Source organism: Pseudophryne corroboree, chromosome 2 (assembly GCF_028390025.1).
Source record: "Pseudophryne corroboree isolate aPseCor3 chromosome 2, aPseCor3.hap2, whole genome shotgun sequence".
NCBI classification, from domain to species: domain Eukaryota; kingdom Metazoa; phylum Chordata; class Amphibia; order Anura; family Myobatrachidae; genus Pseudophryne; species Pseudophryne corroboree.
Window position 1 is genome coordinate 280,285,711 of NC_086445.1, and position 14,484 is coordinate 280,300,194.

General features: G+C 46.8%; 1 protein-coding gene across 1 annotated transcript in view; it reads right to left on the reverse strand.

Moving 5' to 3' along the window:
- DNAJC15 (DnaJ heat shock protein family (Hsp40) member C15) overlaps positions 1–14,484 on the reverse strand; it is an 89,483-nt gene that overhangs the window by 24,959 nt on the left and 50,040 nt on the right. The window contains exons 3-4 of the mRNA XM_063952857.1: positions 9,800–9,873; positions 9,592–9,668 (exon numbers count right to left, since the gene is read on the reverse strand). Coding sequence (XP_063808927.1) covers positions 9,592–9,668; positions 9,800–9,873 — 151 coding nt within the window. The remainder of the gene's footprint in view (positions 1–9,591; positions 9,669–9,799; positions 9,874–14,484) is intronic.

The following is a 14,484-nucleotide window of genomic DNA, read 5'->3' on the forward strand; positions in this document are numbered from 1 at the left end:
GTTAGCAGGCCAGCCACGTTTGTGAAAACCAAAAAGGACAAAGAGAGAATCAGATCTCCTAAGTGAAGCCGTTCTCTTCACATAAATACGGAGAGCCCGTACCACATCCAAAGACCGCTCTTTGGAGGATAAACCTGGAAAGGTAAAGGCCGGAACCACAATATCTTGGTTAAGGTGGAAAGCCGACACCACCTTAGGCAAATAACCAGGACGAGTTCGGTGAACTGCCTGGTCACGGAGAAAAACCAGAAAGGGTGACAGACAGGACAAGGCACCCAAGTCTGAAACCCGTCTAGCCGAGGCAATACCCAGCAGAAACAAGACGTTAAAGTAAGCCACTTAAGGTCCACAGATTCAAGAGGTTCAAACGGAGACTCTTGTAAGGCCTCCAGAACCACCAACAAATACCAAGGAGTCACAGGCAGGACCATAGGGAGGTTGAATCCGTAATGTATGAACATCAGGCAGAGTTGCAATTTTTCTGTGAAACCATACCGACAAGGCAGAAATATGAACCTTGAGGGAGGTCAGACGAAGGCCCAAGTCCAGGCCCTGTCGCAGGAAAGCCAAAAGTATGGCTGTACTAAACTTGTACACGTCATGATTGTTAGACGCGCACTAAGCAAAGTAAGAATTCCAGACCCTATAATAAATCCAAGCAGAAGCCGGTTTATGGGCCTTCAACATAGTTTGAATGACTGCCTCAGAAAATCCTTTGGCCCTCAGAACTGAAGCTTCAAGAGCCACGCCATCAAAGCCAGCCGGGTCAAATCCTGGTAGACACAAGGGCCCTGAATGTGGAGGTCTGGACGTTGAGGAAGCAGAAGAGGACGCACTAACGAGAGACCCTGTAGGTTTGAGAACCAATGCCGTCTGGGCCACGCTGGAGCGATCAGAAGTAGGATCGACACCGGAGGGAACACGTACGGCAGCCGAAAGTTCCATGGAATTGCCAGTGCGTTTACGAATGCTGCTTGAGGATCCCTTGTTCTTGCTCCGAAGACCGGAACCTTGTGATTGTGTCGAGACGCCATCAGGTCTACATCTGGTATGCCCCACTTGTCCTATAGGAGTTGAAATACTTCTGGATGAAGGCTCCACCCTCCGGCGTGTACGTCCTGACGACTGAGGAAGTCGGCTTCGCAGTTGAGGACCCCGGAATGAATACTGCCGACATGGCTGGCAGATGGCGTTCTGTCCATTGAAGAATCCTTGACACTTCCATCATTGCCATGCAGCTTCGGGTGCCGCCTTGATGATTTATGTACGCCACCGTGGGGTCGTTGTCTGACTGTACTTGAGCAGGCCGTGTTCTGTATAAGATGCTGGGTCAGTTTCAGAGCACTGAACACCTCCTGATAAACATTCTGGAATTACGGGCGGAGAGACTCCTCCCTGGTCCACCGACCCTAAAGAGTGTTGCTCCAACACCGCGCCCCAACCCATCAGACTGGCATCCATTGTCAGGAGGACCCAGTTGGAGATCCAGAAGGGTTGACCCCTGCTCAATCGTTGGTACTGTAGCCACCAGCTCAGTGACAGACGAACCTCTGGAGACAAGGAGATCATGTGAGACCTGATCCGGTGAAGCAGGCCGTTCCACTTGGCAATAATCAGCTTCTGCAGGAGGGCAGGAATGAAATTGAGCGTACTCTACCATGTCGAAAGCAGACACCATGAGGCCTAGTACTTGCATCACCGAGTGTGTAGACACTCGCAGACGAGAAAGGAAGCATTATATCTTGTCCTGAAGGTTCAGGACCTTCTCTTGTGACAAGAACAACCGCTGGTTGTGTGTGTCCAACAATGCCCCCAGGTGCACCATGCTCTGGGCAGGGACCAAGGATGATTTTTTCCAGTTGATGAGCAACCCGTGGGCTTGCAGAAACTGGACCGTTAGATCCAGGTGACAGAGGAGAACTTCTGGGGAATTCGCCAGGATCAGCAAGTCGTCCAGATACGGCAGGATCCTGATACCCTGACGGCGGAGCAAGGCAGTCATCACCGACATGACCTTAGTGAAGATTCGCGGAGCCGTGGTCAGTCCAAAAAGGTAAGGACTGGAATTGATAATGTAGGTTGCCAATAGCAAACAGCAGGTATTGCTGATGCGACATGGCAATAGGAATATGTAGGTAAGCATCCTGTATGTCCAGGGATACCATATACAGATGGGTCCACGTTTATCTTGACCTTTAATAGGATTAACCGAGACTGGCCAGTCGGACTTAATTGTTGTATTGTTCTCTCTGTAGTGTATTGCAGCTGAGAACAATAGATGAAGGGTTTATGTTAATATACCATGTTGTGTCTAGGCACAGAAAACTAGTCAAGATAATCGTGTACCCATCTGTAGTCCCCTGGCTCCAAAGCCAGAACAATAGAGCGAAGAGTTTCCATACGAAACTTGGATACCCTCACAAACTTGTTCAAAGACTTGAGGTTGAGAATGGGCTGGGAGGAACCATTCGGTTTCGGGACTAGGAACAGCATGAAATAGTACCCCCTGCCTCTCTGAGCCAGAGGCACCAGCACTACCACTCCTGTGTCCAGGAGGGATTGTACCACCAGACGGAGAGTTTTAGCCTTTACCTGATCCTAAGGGATGTTTGTCAGGCAAAATTGACGAGGGGGACGTTTCTTGAAGGATATGGCGTATCCATGAGTGACTACTTCCTTTACCCAGGCGTCTGAAGTGGTCCTCAACCATACCTGGGTAAACCGTTTAAGTCGGTCTCCCACCCTGGGATTCCCCAGGGGGAGGCCCGCCCCGCCATGCAGCAGGCTTGTCTATTTTGGAAGCAGGATGACGGGCAGCCCAGGCACGCTTAGGTTTGGGCTTACTGGTTTTGGAAGTGCGAGCCTGTTTCAGGTACGCCTGACCCTTTGCTTTACCTGGAGGTCGAAAGGAGGTACTCTTAACCTTCGGAGCCGAAGGAGCAGTACTAGGTAGACATGCAGTCTTAGTGGAAGCTAAGTCAGCAACAATCTTGTTGAGATCCTCTCCAAAAAGGATGTTCCCCTTAAAAAGGGAGCATCTCCAAGGTTTTCTTAGAGTCCAGATCTACAGACCAGGACCGCAACCAGAGAATCCGGCGAGCCAGAATGGACGTAGTAGACGCTTTGGCCGCCAGAACACTGGCATCAGAAGCCGCCTCCTGAATGTAACGGGAGGCTGTAACAATATATGAAAGACATTGTCTTGCGAAATCAGGAAAATTAGACGCCAGCTCCGCTTCCACCTCCTGAACCCAGGCTGCAGCCCAAGAAGCCACAATAGTGGGCCTATGCACAGCTCCTGCACGTGTGTAAATAGACTTTAAGCAACCCTCCACACGCTTATCCGTCGGTTCCTTCAGAGAGGTGATGGTAGTGACAGGCAGAGCAGATGACACCACCAGCCGAGCGACTCGCCAGTCCACTGGCAGTGGTGTTTAACAACTTTTACTTAACTCCGCAGCAAGGGGATAGCAAGCTAGCATCTTCTCATGAGGTGTGAATTTTTTTCCTGGATTCTCCCAGGATTCCTGACGTATGTCAACCAAGTGGTCAGAATGAGGCAAAACTTAATTTAGTAACCTTCTGACGTTTGAACCCATCAGGTTTTTTAGAGGTATCTGCAGGTTCTGTTTCATCATCAATTTGAAGAATCAGTCTGATAGCCTCCAGGAGGTCAGGAACATCCACCCGTGAAATAGATTCCTCATCAGAAGCACCTGCATCAGTGTCTGAGGGGTCAGTATATACGCCATCTTCATCGGAAGAAGTATCCGAAACATGAGTGGTATGTGAGGAAGTAGTGGCCCGCTCAGAGGACCCCTTGCCTTGGTCTTAGGCGGGTGAGGGTTAGGTTTCTGTTTAGCCAATGAGCGATTCAATTGCTGTAACTGAGTGGACAGGAGATCTGCCCGTGGTCGATTAACCGCAGGGATGATATGCGGCTGTAAAGGCACGGGAGGTCCCAAAGGGGGCGCGAGTCTAGTTACCAACGTAGTCCGTATAGTAGAGAAAGCAGCCCAAGGCGGGTCTTGATGTGCCCCCGTTGCCGCAACCTGACTGGGGGGTAGAGAACCCCCAGAACCTGAACCCTCAGCTGCTATGTTATCCTCCAATAAGCCAGCAGCATCATCACTGCGTATTGCGGGATCAGCCATGGAACTATCGCCGCTTGCAGCTGACATGATATGAAAGCGTAAACCACAGGCGACACAGTACAATATCAGCAGATAAAATACCTGACCAAGTACCCCCTGTGCAGTGAGACAGCACAGAGGATTCAAGAGGTATATGGCGACTGAAAATCACAGAAGATAAAAAGATATCTCCCAGCGCTAATTTCATCAAGTGTATTCTCTATAATTCAACAAGAAATATTACATGACACCAAGATTATTTAAAAATGAAGTATAAACTTTATTTCCCTAGCATAAAACAGGACATTAAAAATGAACCATATAGATTCCTTGCTTATCTCAATAAGATCAGAAGAATAATAATAACTAATAAAAAAGGGGTCAGTAGTTCCTAATACCGGTATACTAAATTGACACAACAATCACAGAAAACATATAAAAAGCCAGTGATACACTTGGTGAGCATTTTACTCACTGGACAGGTGTTTTTAATCCTTAGAAATAGCAGTGATCAGTCTTAGGATATAGTGAAAAATGCTGTTGTAGAATCACCAAGATTGTTCCATCAGGTTCCCCAAATGAAGCCAGCCAAAAAAACAGTCCTTTTGGTAAGGAAGTGGACAGGTCACTCCCAGTTAGGTAACCAGGTCCTCAGTCCTTAGCGCTGGGAGATATCTTTTTATCTTCTGTATTAGCTGTGAGGATAGTGGAAATCCTCATCTCTCCCATATAGCAGCTTTAGTATATCAAGTGAGGCTTATAAGCGCAGTCCTCTATCCCCCTTTTTTTCTTACGTGAAAATCACAGAGAAAAATACAAAATAAGTATATCCTGTGAACTACCTATATCAAACAAAAAACTGACGCACTTAGCCCCCCTCAAGGTACAGAATATAGGGATAGCAGTATGAGTGAGACACACGGAGTAGATATCACACAGCAGCTATATGCACACACAGTCACATGTACAATGCAGAAATTATGACAAACAATAAAACTGCACTGGACTAGCAATACTAAGTAACACCAAGTAAAGCTATATAGGCTTATAGATATATCAAGCACAGTAAAGACTGGACGTATATCACAGGGTACTTGCACTAAATAACCCTGCAGTAATGCACTATTTCTTAACTAACACTGTCTAAAGACATGTAGAATACATAAGTGTCCTGTAAATGCACAGAGCTGATGATGCAGGCAGCTTTACAGAGGAGACATTGCCCATGAAGTCCCAGAATCAGCTCAGCATGTAGTGATGGCGCCAAACGCTGACAGGGAGTGAGGGAGAGCGAGAAATATGCAGCTCCAGGGCAGGAACATTTCAGTAAATGGTGCCTGGGGCTGGAGCTACAGTCCAGAGCCTTATCCCCTTGCTGGACTTCACCTCCGGGTACTGTGGGCCTTGTAAAACGGATTAATAATGTAATCCGACCTGTGCCCTTGCGGTCTAGTGGGTCCCTGTACTACCACAGTGTCCATGCCAGCGCACGGCCCGTCTCCCAAAGGCCGCACCGGATCGCGGTTTGCAGCGGGTCCCACCTGATGGACCTTCTTACCTCCTCCCTTGGAGCGGCCACGCGATCCCGGAGAGCAGCGGCAGGTGTGTGTGTGTGTGTGCTAGGCAGCGCCGGAGTCCTCCGCTGTAAGTACCCAGCAACCAGGGCGTGGGAATATACAGCGCCGCCGGGAAAGGTGATGGAGCTGCAGCATGAGATGTCAGGATGACATATAGCACTGTGAGTGCCTATGCTACAGCACTTTGAAGTCCTCTATTTCTTCTTATAAAAGCTCTTTTCAGGGCTGCTGGAGAAGCCCCCCTGTTAGTGACCTGCCTGCAGGGCACCAACTTACAAACTGAGCTCCTGTGCATGGAGACAGGGTTATATAGGAGGCGGCGCTGTGCATCCTGGGAACAGTCAAAGCTTTTAGCCTGTTGGTGCCTCGGATCAAGATCCTACTCTACACCCCGATGTTATCCCTGTGGAACCCCAGTGTACTCCACTGCAGAAATGTAAGTTATATTAACACTAAATGCTGTTTAGAAGATATTGGGCGGGATACATCAAGCTCTTGTGGTAAAAGCTGTCCTTTGCGATAATAGGACTTCCGGGTTTATGACCTACAGTACTATCTGCGCCACAGGGGAGAAAGTGCTGGGAAGGATTCAATTGGATCACCCGCAGTGGGGAAATGTGAATCCCTTAGGCTTCTATAGGCCGACTCCATTGGGATCAGTACAGAAAGCTGGCGGGCAGGATCCCGACGTTCGAAATACCGACATCGGGATTCCGATTGCAAAGAAGCCGATAGAGAGTAAGGGGTGCTATACCCTCTCCCCTACCCACTGAATAACCCTAACCTACCTCCCGTCAGTGCCTAAACCTAAACTCCCGCCCCACCGCAGCCTAAACCTAACGCTCCCAGGCCACAGTCTAACCCTCAGACAGAGGTGGGTGCCTAATCCCCCCACCCCGCAGCCTAAACCAAACCCCTCCCCGGGCTTACCTCCTCAGCAGCGCGATGTGAGGATGTTCGGTATCCCTGCTGTTGAGATTCTGACGCTGGGATCGGCATTCCGAATAGTGTGTGGATTCTGGGCGTCTGTAATCTGACTGCCGGGATCCTGACAGGCTGGATCCTGAATGTATCACACCCCATTGCCCACCATATCAAAGCACCGGAATCTATCACATTTCGGGGCTTGGTGCATAAAAGGTAAGCTGCCAAACCTCCAAATACTCCATTTTCAGATGTTTGGATGCATTTTACAGCTTAATGCATCCCACCCATAAAGTTAATAACCTCATTATATCTACTGGATTGTTACTAATGTCACTTGTACCTTATAATCTATATATTGCAGGTGGTAAGTCATTCCCTGGTAGCAGCTGACCAACACAGAGGATAAGGCTGAATTGCAAGCTCAGAGAAACGGAAGGGGGGACCTCTGGCGCTACAGGATAGGTTTTGGATACTGAAAAATTCAAGTTGTGTTCTTATGTATAAAAAAAGAATGTTTTTATTTTTGAGAAAATATATAATGACAGTTGTGAAAATGAGTATGCAAAGTCAGCAGTATTGGTAAACAATATTGACAAAAATGACATTAGTAAAATCAGTATTCTCTAAAACGATTGTTTATATGCTATTTAAAACTGTTTGTTAAGGATATACATGGTAAATTGATAGAAAATGAAATTAGAAATTGTAATTAATCTCAGTTGTATATGAGACGACTATAAAACACTGTGAATAACGTGCAACTGTGATTGTTTATAAAAAGTTTGCAACAGGATACATATCTGACACAATGTTCAAAAGCAGGTGGATACTGTTGCTGGAATGTTTCCTTCTGAAGTTCCTTACAGTGCATGCACAGTCTCGTTAAATAGTGGAAGGGGGAGAACTGTCTCTCCGTTCCTGTAATTGCTGCAGTCCCGTTTCTATCTCATTATAGGGTGATTCCTTAGTGTATGGGAAACTCACGTATCTTCGTCCCTTACGGGACTGGTGGGCTCAGTTCCGAGCGGTGGTGGGTTGTATGTGTCTTTTTTCTCCCCCTCCGGAGCCGCGATGTTGCTACAGGCGCCTGCAGTGCTGATCCTCGTGGAGCTTTAGGTGGCCGGCGTCTTCCACGGGGGTCAGAGTCGGGTGACACCCGCCTCACACCCGCCTCAGATCCGGAGGGGGAGAAAAAAGACACATACAACCCACCACCGCTCGGAACTGAGCCCACCAGTCCCGTAAGGGACGAAGATACGTGAGTTTCCCATACACTAAGGAATCACCCTATAATGAGATAGAAACGGGACTGCAGCAATTACAGGAACGGAGAGACAGTTCTCCCCCTTCCACTGTTTAACGAGACTGTGCATGCACTGTAAGGAACTTCAGAAGGAAACATTCCAGCAACAGTATCCACCTGCTTTTGAACATTGTGTCAGATATGTATCCTGTTGCAAACTTTTTATAAACAATCACAGTTGCACGTTATTCACAGTGTTTTATAGTCGTCTCATATACAACTGAGATTAATTACAATTTCTAATTTCATTTTCTATCAATTTACCATGTATATCCTTAACAAACAGTTTTAAATAGCATATAAACAATCGTTTTAGAGAATACTGATTTTACTAATGTCATTTTTGTCAATATTGTTTACCAATACTGCTGACTTTGCATACTCATTTTCACAACTGTCATTATATATTTTCTCAAAAATAAAAACATTCTTTTTTTATACATAAGAACACAACTTGAATTTTTCAGTATCCAAAACCTATCCTGTAGCGCCAGAGGTCCCCCCTTCCGTTTCTCTCTGCCAAAATAAGGAATACTCGAAAAGAATTCCTATCCCTGGAACCTAGGCTGCACGGACAGAACCACCCCACACACACAGAACATTCATTGGAGGGAGCGCAGAACACACCCCCACCTGCATAAAAATGAATTGCAAGCTCACTTGAAACTATGGAGTATATTCAATTAAAGTCGGATACATTCCGACATGTATTTGTCGGAATGGATCCGACAGCCCCTATTCAATCCCATCTTAATTTGACTTTTTCAAGTCGAATTAAGATGGGACGCAGAGGAGGAGAAGGGGGGCGAGCCACGGGGGGACAGCCGGCGGGCATACAGGGAAGATCAGCGCTACAGCAGGATATCACTCAGCCGCCCAACCTCACGGCAGCTTCCACCCGGCTCCAGCAGCATGCTGGAGCTGGGTGAAAGCTGCCGTGAGGTCGGGCGGCTGAGTGACATCCAGCTGCAGCGCTACTGTAGCGCTGATCTCCCTGTATGCCCACCGGCTGTCCCCCCGTCTCCCTGCGGCTCCCCCCCTCGCCTCCTCTGGGTCCGCATCTCATTCCGACATCATTTTGATGTCGGACTGAGATGGTCGAAAAGGGGGCCAAAACCTGACGGTTTGGCCCCATTTTCGACATAAACACATGGATCGGCAGCTATTCCGCTGACCCACGTGCTTTCAATATTTCCCGAAATTTTTAGACAAGTCGATAAATTCGAATTGTCGAAAAATTTTGGGAAATATTGACTAGGTCGAATCAGAATTCGACCTTGAAAAGTCGAAAACTGCCGTCTTTTCGACAGACGGCAGTTATCGACTTCAGTTGAATATACCCCTATATATTTAAATAAATTTTGCAGAAATAATGCGGATACCTGTTGGTGATTAGCAGTCACTTTTTTTTTTTTGTAAGTTACAAAAATTAAGGTAGTGCTCACAAGGAGCCGATTAGTTGGATCTATATTGGTCAGTGGTTGACATTCCCATAGTTGATAAATACTGTAGAACATTACAGGATTGGACAGTTCAACAATAGAGAAAATGGACGACAGGCTCTTATTTCATTGCTTATTGACACAGATATCACAATGCCAGTGTTTTGTTTACATTTTGAGTTTCGCCTTGCAAAAAGCAGTACACCTACCTGACACCTAGAATCAGGCTAGCTTCTCGTTGATTCATTTTCTGCTCAAATCCTCCTTTATAGTAATAAGAAAGGCTCTGCAGAAAGAACAAACAAGATTGCAGAATCACAGCAATGTAACAGCATCACACTCTGGGACGTGACCAGAAGATGAAGCTTGGAACTAAAATAGATAATTTTACAGCTGTAAGATTCACTTAACACTTACTGGAGTTTGGATTTTTTTTGCATTCTCCATGATAACTTGACCCAATGGTTTCCAGAGTTGAAATGTGAAGCGACCTATAAAATTCACACAATTTACCGTCTCTCCATAACAAATTCTTACTTTTGTTCGGAGCCACAACACATAGCAAAAGAAGCAGTATCATTACAATATTAGTTAATTTTCTTATAGTAATGCAAGTCTAATACAACTTGATGTACATACATCTTTGCTGCAGTCAAGCTAAACAGCCCATCTTGGCACGCCAGGTCACATGAGAATCTTCTAGCATCAGGCATCTTTTTTGCTGAAAATACATCTTATTTGCAATGCAATGCGACTGTCCTGATAATATTGATATATGACACTTGTATTTCTGTGTGTGACTGAGTCTCTGAATCTGTACACGAAGTGCTATAATGTAGCAGCCACAGCTTTTTTTTCTAATACAAGTTCTGTTCCTTATACAGTTACAACCACATGCCATATACAAGTGTCACATAAAAATCTATTTGCACAGTCTCCTCGTGCATTTTCTGCAAAAAAAAAAAAAGATGACCAACGTTGGAAGATTTGCACGGGAACTGGCGTCTCACTTACACCACCAGGCATCAAGCGCTGCATGACACATTGAGGCTGGATGTATGAAGAAACAACTGTACAATAATATAATTTAATCCATATTTTGAAAAGAAAGGAAAAGAAAGTGAGATAATACTAAAAAAAAAAATGTTTTTTTTTTTTATAGGAGTAGAATCTGTCGTCCAATTCAAAACAATAACAAGACTAAAAAGAAAAAAAAAGTTTATCAAAAAGGGCAAAACTCAACTTTCAGCTACGAAACTCCCTATGGGCCGTAAACCAAAAACCACTGCAAGTGTATACACATTCCTGAAAGACTACATCACTGGTTTGCATACAGCCTTGGCAATAATAATCATGGTACAGGGACTAGCTAATACACTAACCATTATGTGCTGTAGGTTATACATATGGTTATAATCCAATAACATGCTTGGGAGCAGGGTTTAAAAGTGAGCCGTAACGGGGCGGAACTGCGTTCCCTCAGTTCCACTTGGAGACAGAACGCAGTTCCGCCTCCTCCGGCTCACCTAACCTGATGTCCCGGCTCTGCAGGGAGATGCCGGGCACCCGCTGAGATTGCGTTACCTGCGGACGCCCGACTCCCTCTCCGCATTGGAAGCCGGAGGCAGGAGCTCACTATTAAGCTCCAGCTTCCGGCTGTCAGTGCGCACTATGAGAGAGACGTCATGACATCTCTCCCATAGTGCAGAGGAAGGGAAGACGAGAGGACTGTGGCGGGAGCGGGGCTTGCCGAATATGTGGTACCCCCCCCCCCCCCATATGTGTACTATTATTATTATTATCCTTTATTTATATGGCGCCACAAGGGTTCCGCAGCACCCAATTACAGAGTACATAAACAAATAATCAAACAGGAAAACAGCAACTTACAGTTGATGACAGTATAGGACAAGTACAGGGTAAATAAACATAGTTACATCAGCAGAAGGATTTGGTGCAGTTGAAGATTATTAAAGTAAGAAAGGACTTACATTCTAAAGGGGAGGGGTAGACAGACAGGGGTGACACACATGGGGTACATAGAGCGCGTAGAACAGAGGGTTAGGATGAGATTTGGCTGGGTTTGGTGAAGAAGTGGGTCTTGAGAGCCCATTTGAAGTTTTGTAGAGGTGGAGAGTCTGAGGGGGAGAGGTAGGGAATTCCAAAGAAGTGGTGCAGCACGTGAAAAATCTTGGAGATAGGAGTGGGAGGAAGTAATCCATAGGCAGGAGAGTCGGCGTGCATTAGCAGAGCGAAGAGGACGGGTGGGAGTGTAAAGGGAGATACGGTCAGAGATGTAGATGGGAGAGGAGTGTGTGAGGGCTTTGTAAGCGAGTGTGAGAAGCTTGAAATGGATTCTGAAAGGGAAGAGGAGCCAGTGAAGGTCTAGTAAGAGAGGAGAGGTGGACGTAGTGCGTTTGGTGAGGAAGATGAGCCGGGCAGCAGCATTGAGGATAGATTGGAGTGGAGAGAGGTATTTATCAGGAATGCCAGTCAGGAGCAGATTACAGTAGTCCAGTCTGGAGATGACCAGTGAGTGGATAAGAGTCTTAGTAGCATCCTGGGTCAGAAAGGGTCTGATCCTGGAAATATTTTTTAGATGAAAATGGCAGGTTTGTGAGAGGTGCTGAATGTGTGGTTTGAAGGAGAGGGAGGAGTCAAGGATTACTCCAAGACAGCGCACTTGGGGGTTAGAGGAGATAGTAGTGCCATCAATAGATAATGAGATTGTAGGAGGTGAGGTTATGCGGGAGGGAGGGAAGATGATCAGCTCGGTCTTAGACATGTTAAGTTTAAGAAAGCGCTGGGACATCCAGGAAGAGGTAGCAGAGAGACAGTTGGAGATACGAGTGAGGAGAGTAGGGGAGAGGTCTGGAGAGGAAAGATAGATTTGGGTGTCATCAGCATAGAGATGATATTGGAAAGCAAAAGAACTAATGAGCTTACCTAGTGAGGACGTATAGAGAGAGAAGAGAAGAGGACCAAGGACAGAACCTTGAGGTAACCCTACAGTTAGTGGAAGTGAGGGGGAGGTGGAGTCATGAGAGGAGACAGAGAATTAACGGTCAGAAAGGTAGGAAGACAGCCAAGAGAGGGCAGTGTCACGCAGACCAATGGAGTGAAGGATTTGCAGTAGGAGATGATGGCCCACAGTGTCAAAAGCAGCAGAGAGATCTAGTAGAATAAGTAGAGAGTAGTGTCCCTTAGATTTAGCAGCATGGAGGTCATTGCATATTTTTGTAAGGGCAGTTTCAGTGGAGTGGAGAGGACGGAAGCCAGACTGAAATGGGTCAAGCAGTGAGTGTGAGGAAAGAAAGGAAGCAAGGCGGTTGTAGACAATACGCTCAAGGAGTTTGGAGGCAAAAGGGAGGAGAGAGATGGGTCGGTAGTTGGAGAGAGTGTTTGGATCAAGTGTAGGTTTTTTAAGAATAGGAGAGATGAGTGCATGCTTGAAGGCAGAGGGGACAGTGCCTTATGAGAGGGATAGATTGAGAAGGTGGGAAAGATGGGAACAAGCAGAAGGAGAGAGGTAGCGGAGGAGGCGGGAGGGGATAGGGTCAAGTGGGGAGGTGGTGAGGGGATGGGAACGAATGAGGGCCATGACTTCCTCTCCAGATGCATGGGAGAAAGATGTCAGAGTAGGTGCGAGGGATGGGGAGGGATGGGAGAAAGCTGGTTACTGATGGTCTGGTGTGGTGTGATGTCCTGACGTATGGAGTCAATTTTGGATGTGAAGTGGCAAAGTCAAGAGCAGAGAGTGAGGAAGGGAGACGAGGTGGAGGTGGGCAGAGGAGTGAGTTGAGAGTGGCTAAGAGGCGCCAGGGGTTGGAAGACTGGGAGGAGATGAGGTTCTTGAAGTATGACTGTTTAGCAAGAGAAAGGGCAGCACTGAAGGATGAGAGCATAAGTTTGAAATGGAGGAAGTCTGCCTTAGAGCGTGATTTCCTCTAGTGTCGCTCAGCAGTACGTGAGCATTTTTGCAGATATCTGGTGCATTTGGTGTGCCAGGGTTGAGGTGTTAATTTGCGAGGGTGAATAGTGGTTGGTGGAGCAACAGAGTCAAGAGCAGAAGTAAGGGATGCATTGTATGTGGAAGTGGCTTGTTCAGGGCATGAGAGAGAGAGAATAGGAGAGAGAAGTGAATCAAACAGGGAGGAAAGGAATGTGGTGTCAATAGCTTCAATGTTACGCTTAGTGATGGTAGCCTTAGGAGGTAGAGATGGGGAAGTCGAGAGAGATAGGTTAAAGGAGAGCAGGTGGTGGTTAGAGAGGGGAAATGGGGAGTTGGAAAAATCAGAAATATCACAGCGGTGAGTGAAGACCAGATCCAGTGAGCTCCCATTAACATGGGAGGGTGAGGAGGTCCACTGGGAGAGACCAAGTGAAGAGGTGAGTTAAGGAGTTTAGAGGCAGGGGATTGTGTGGGGATGTCAATAGGGATGTTGAAATCGCCTAGGATAATGGAGGGAATGTCAGAAGAGAGGAAGCCAGGAAGCAAAGTTGTCGATGAATTTGGAAGCAGTGCCAGGGGGGCAGTAAATGACAGCTACTCTAAGATGGACTGGTTGGAAGAGGCGTATGGCATGGACCTCAAATGTAGAGAATGTAAGGGATGGTTCTGGTGGTACGAGTTGGTAGGAGTAACTAAAAGGTAAAAGGACCCCAACACCACCCCCATGGCGACCCCCAGGTCGGGGTGTGGGGGTCATTCCGAGTTGTTCGCTCGCAAGCTGCTTTTAGCAGCTTTGCACACACTAAGCCGCCGCCTACTGGGAGTAAATCTTAGCTTATCAAAATTGCGAACGAAAGATTAGCAGAATTGCGAATAGACACTTCTTAGCAGTTTCTGAGTAGCTCCAGACTTACTCGGCATCTGCGATCAGTTCAGTGCTTGTCGTTCCTGGTTTGACGTCACAAACACACCCAGCGTTCGCCCAGACACTCCTCCGTTTCTCCAGCCACTCCCGCGTTTTTCCCAGAAACGGTAGCGTTTTTTCGCACACACCCATAAAACGGCCTGTTTCCGCCCAGAAACACCCACATCCTGTCAATCACATTACGATCACCAGAACAAAGAAAAAACCTCGTAATGCCGTGAGTAA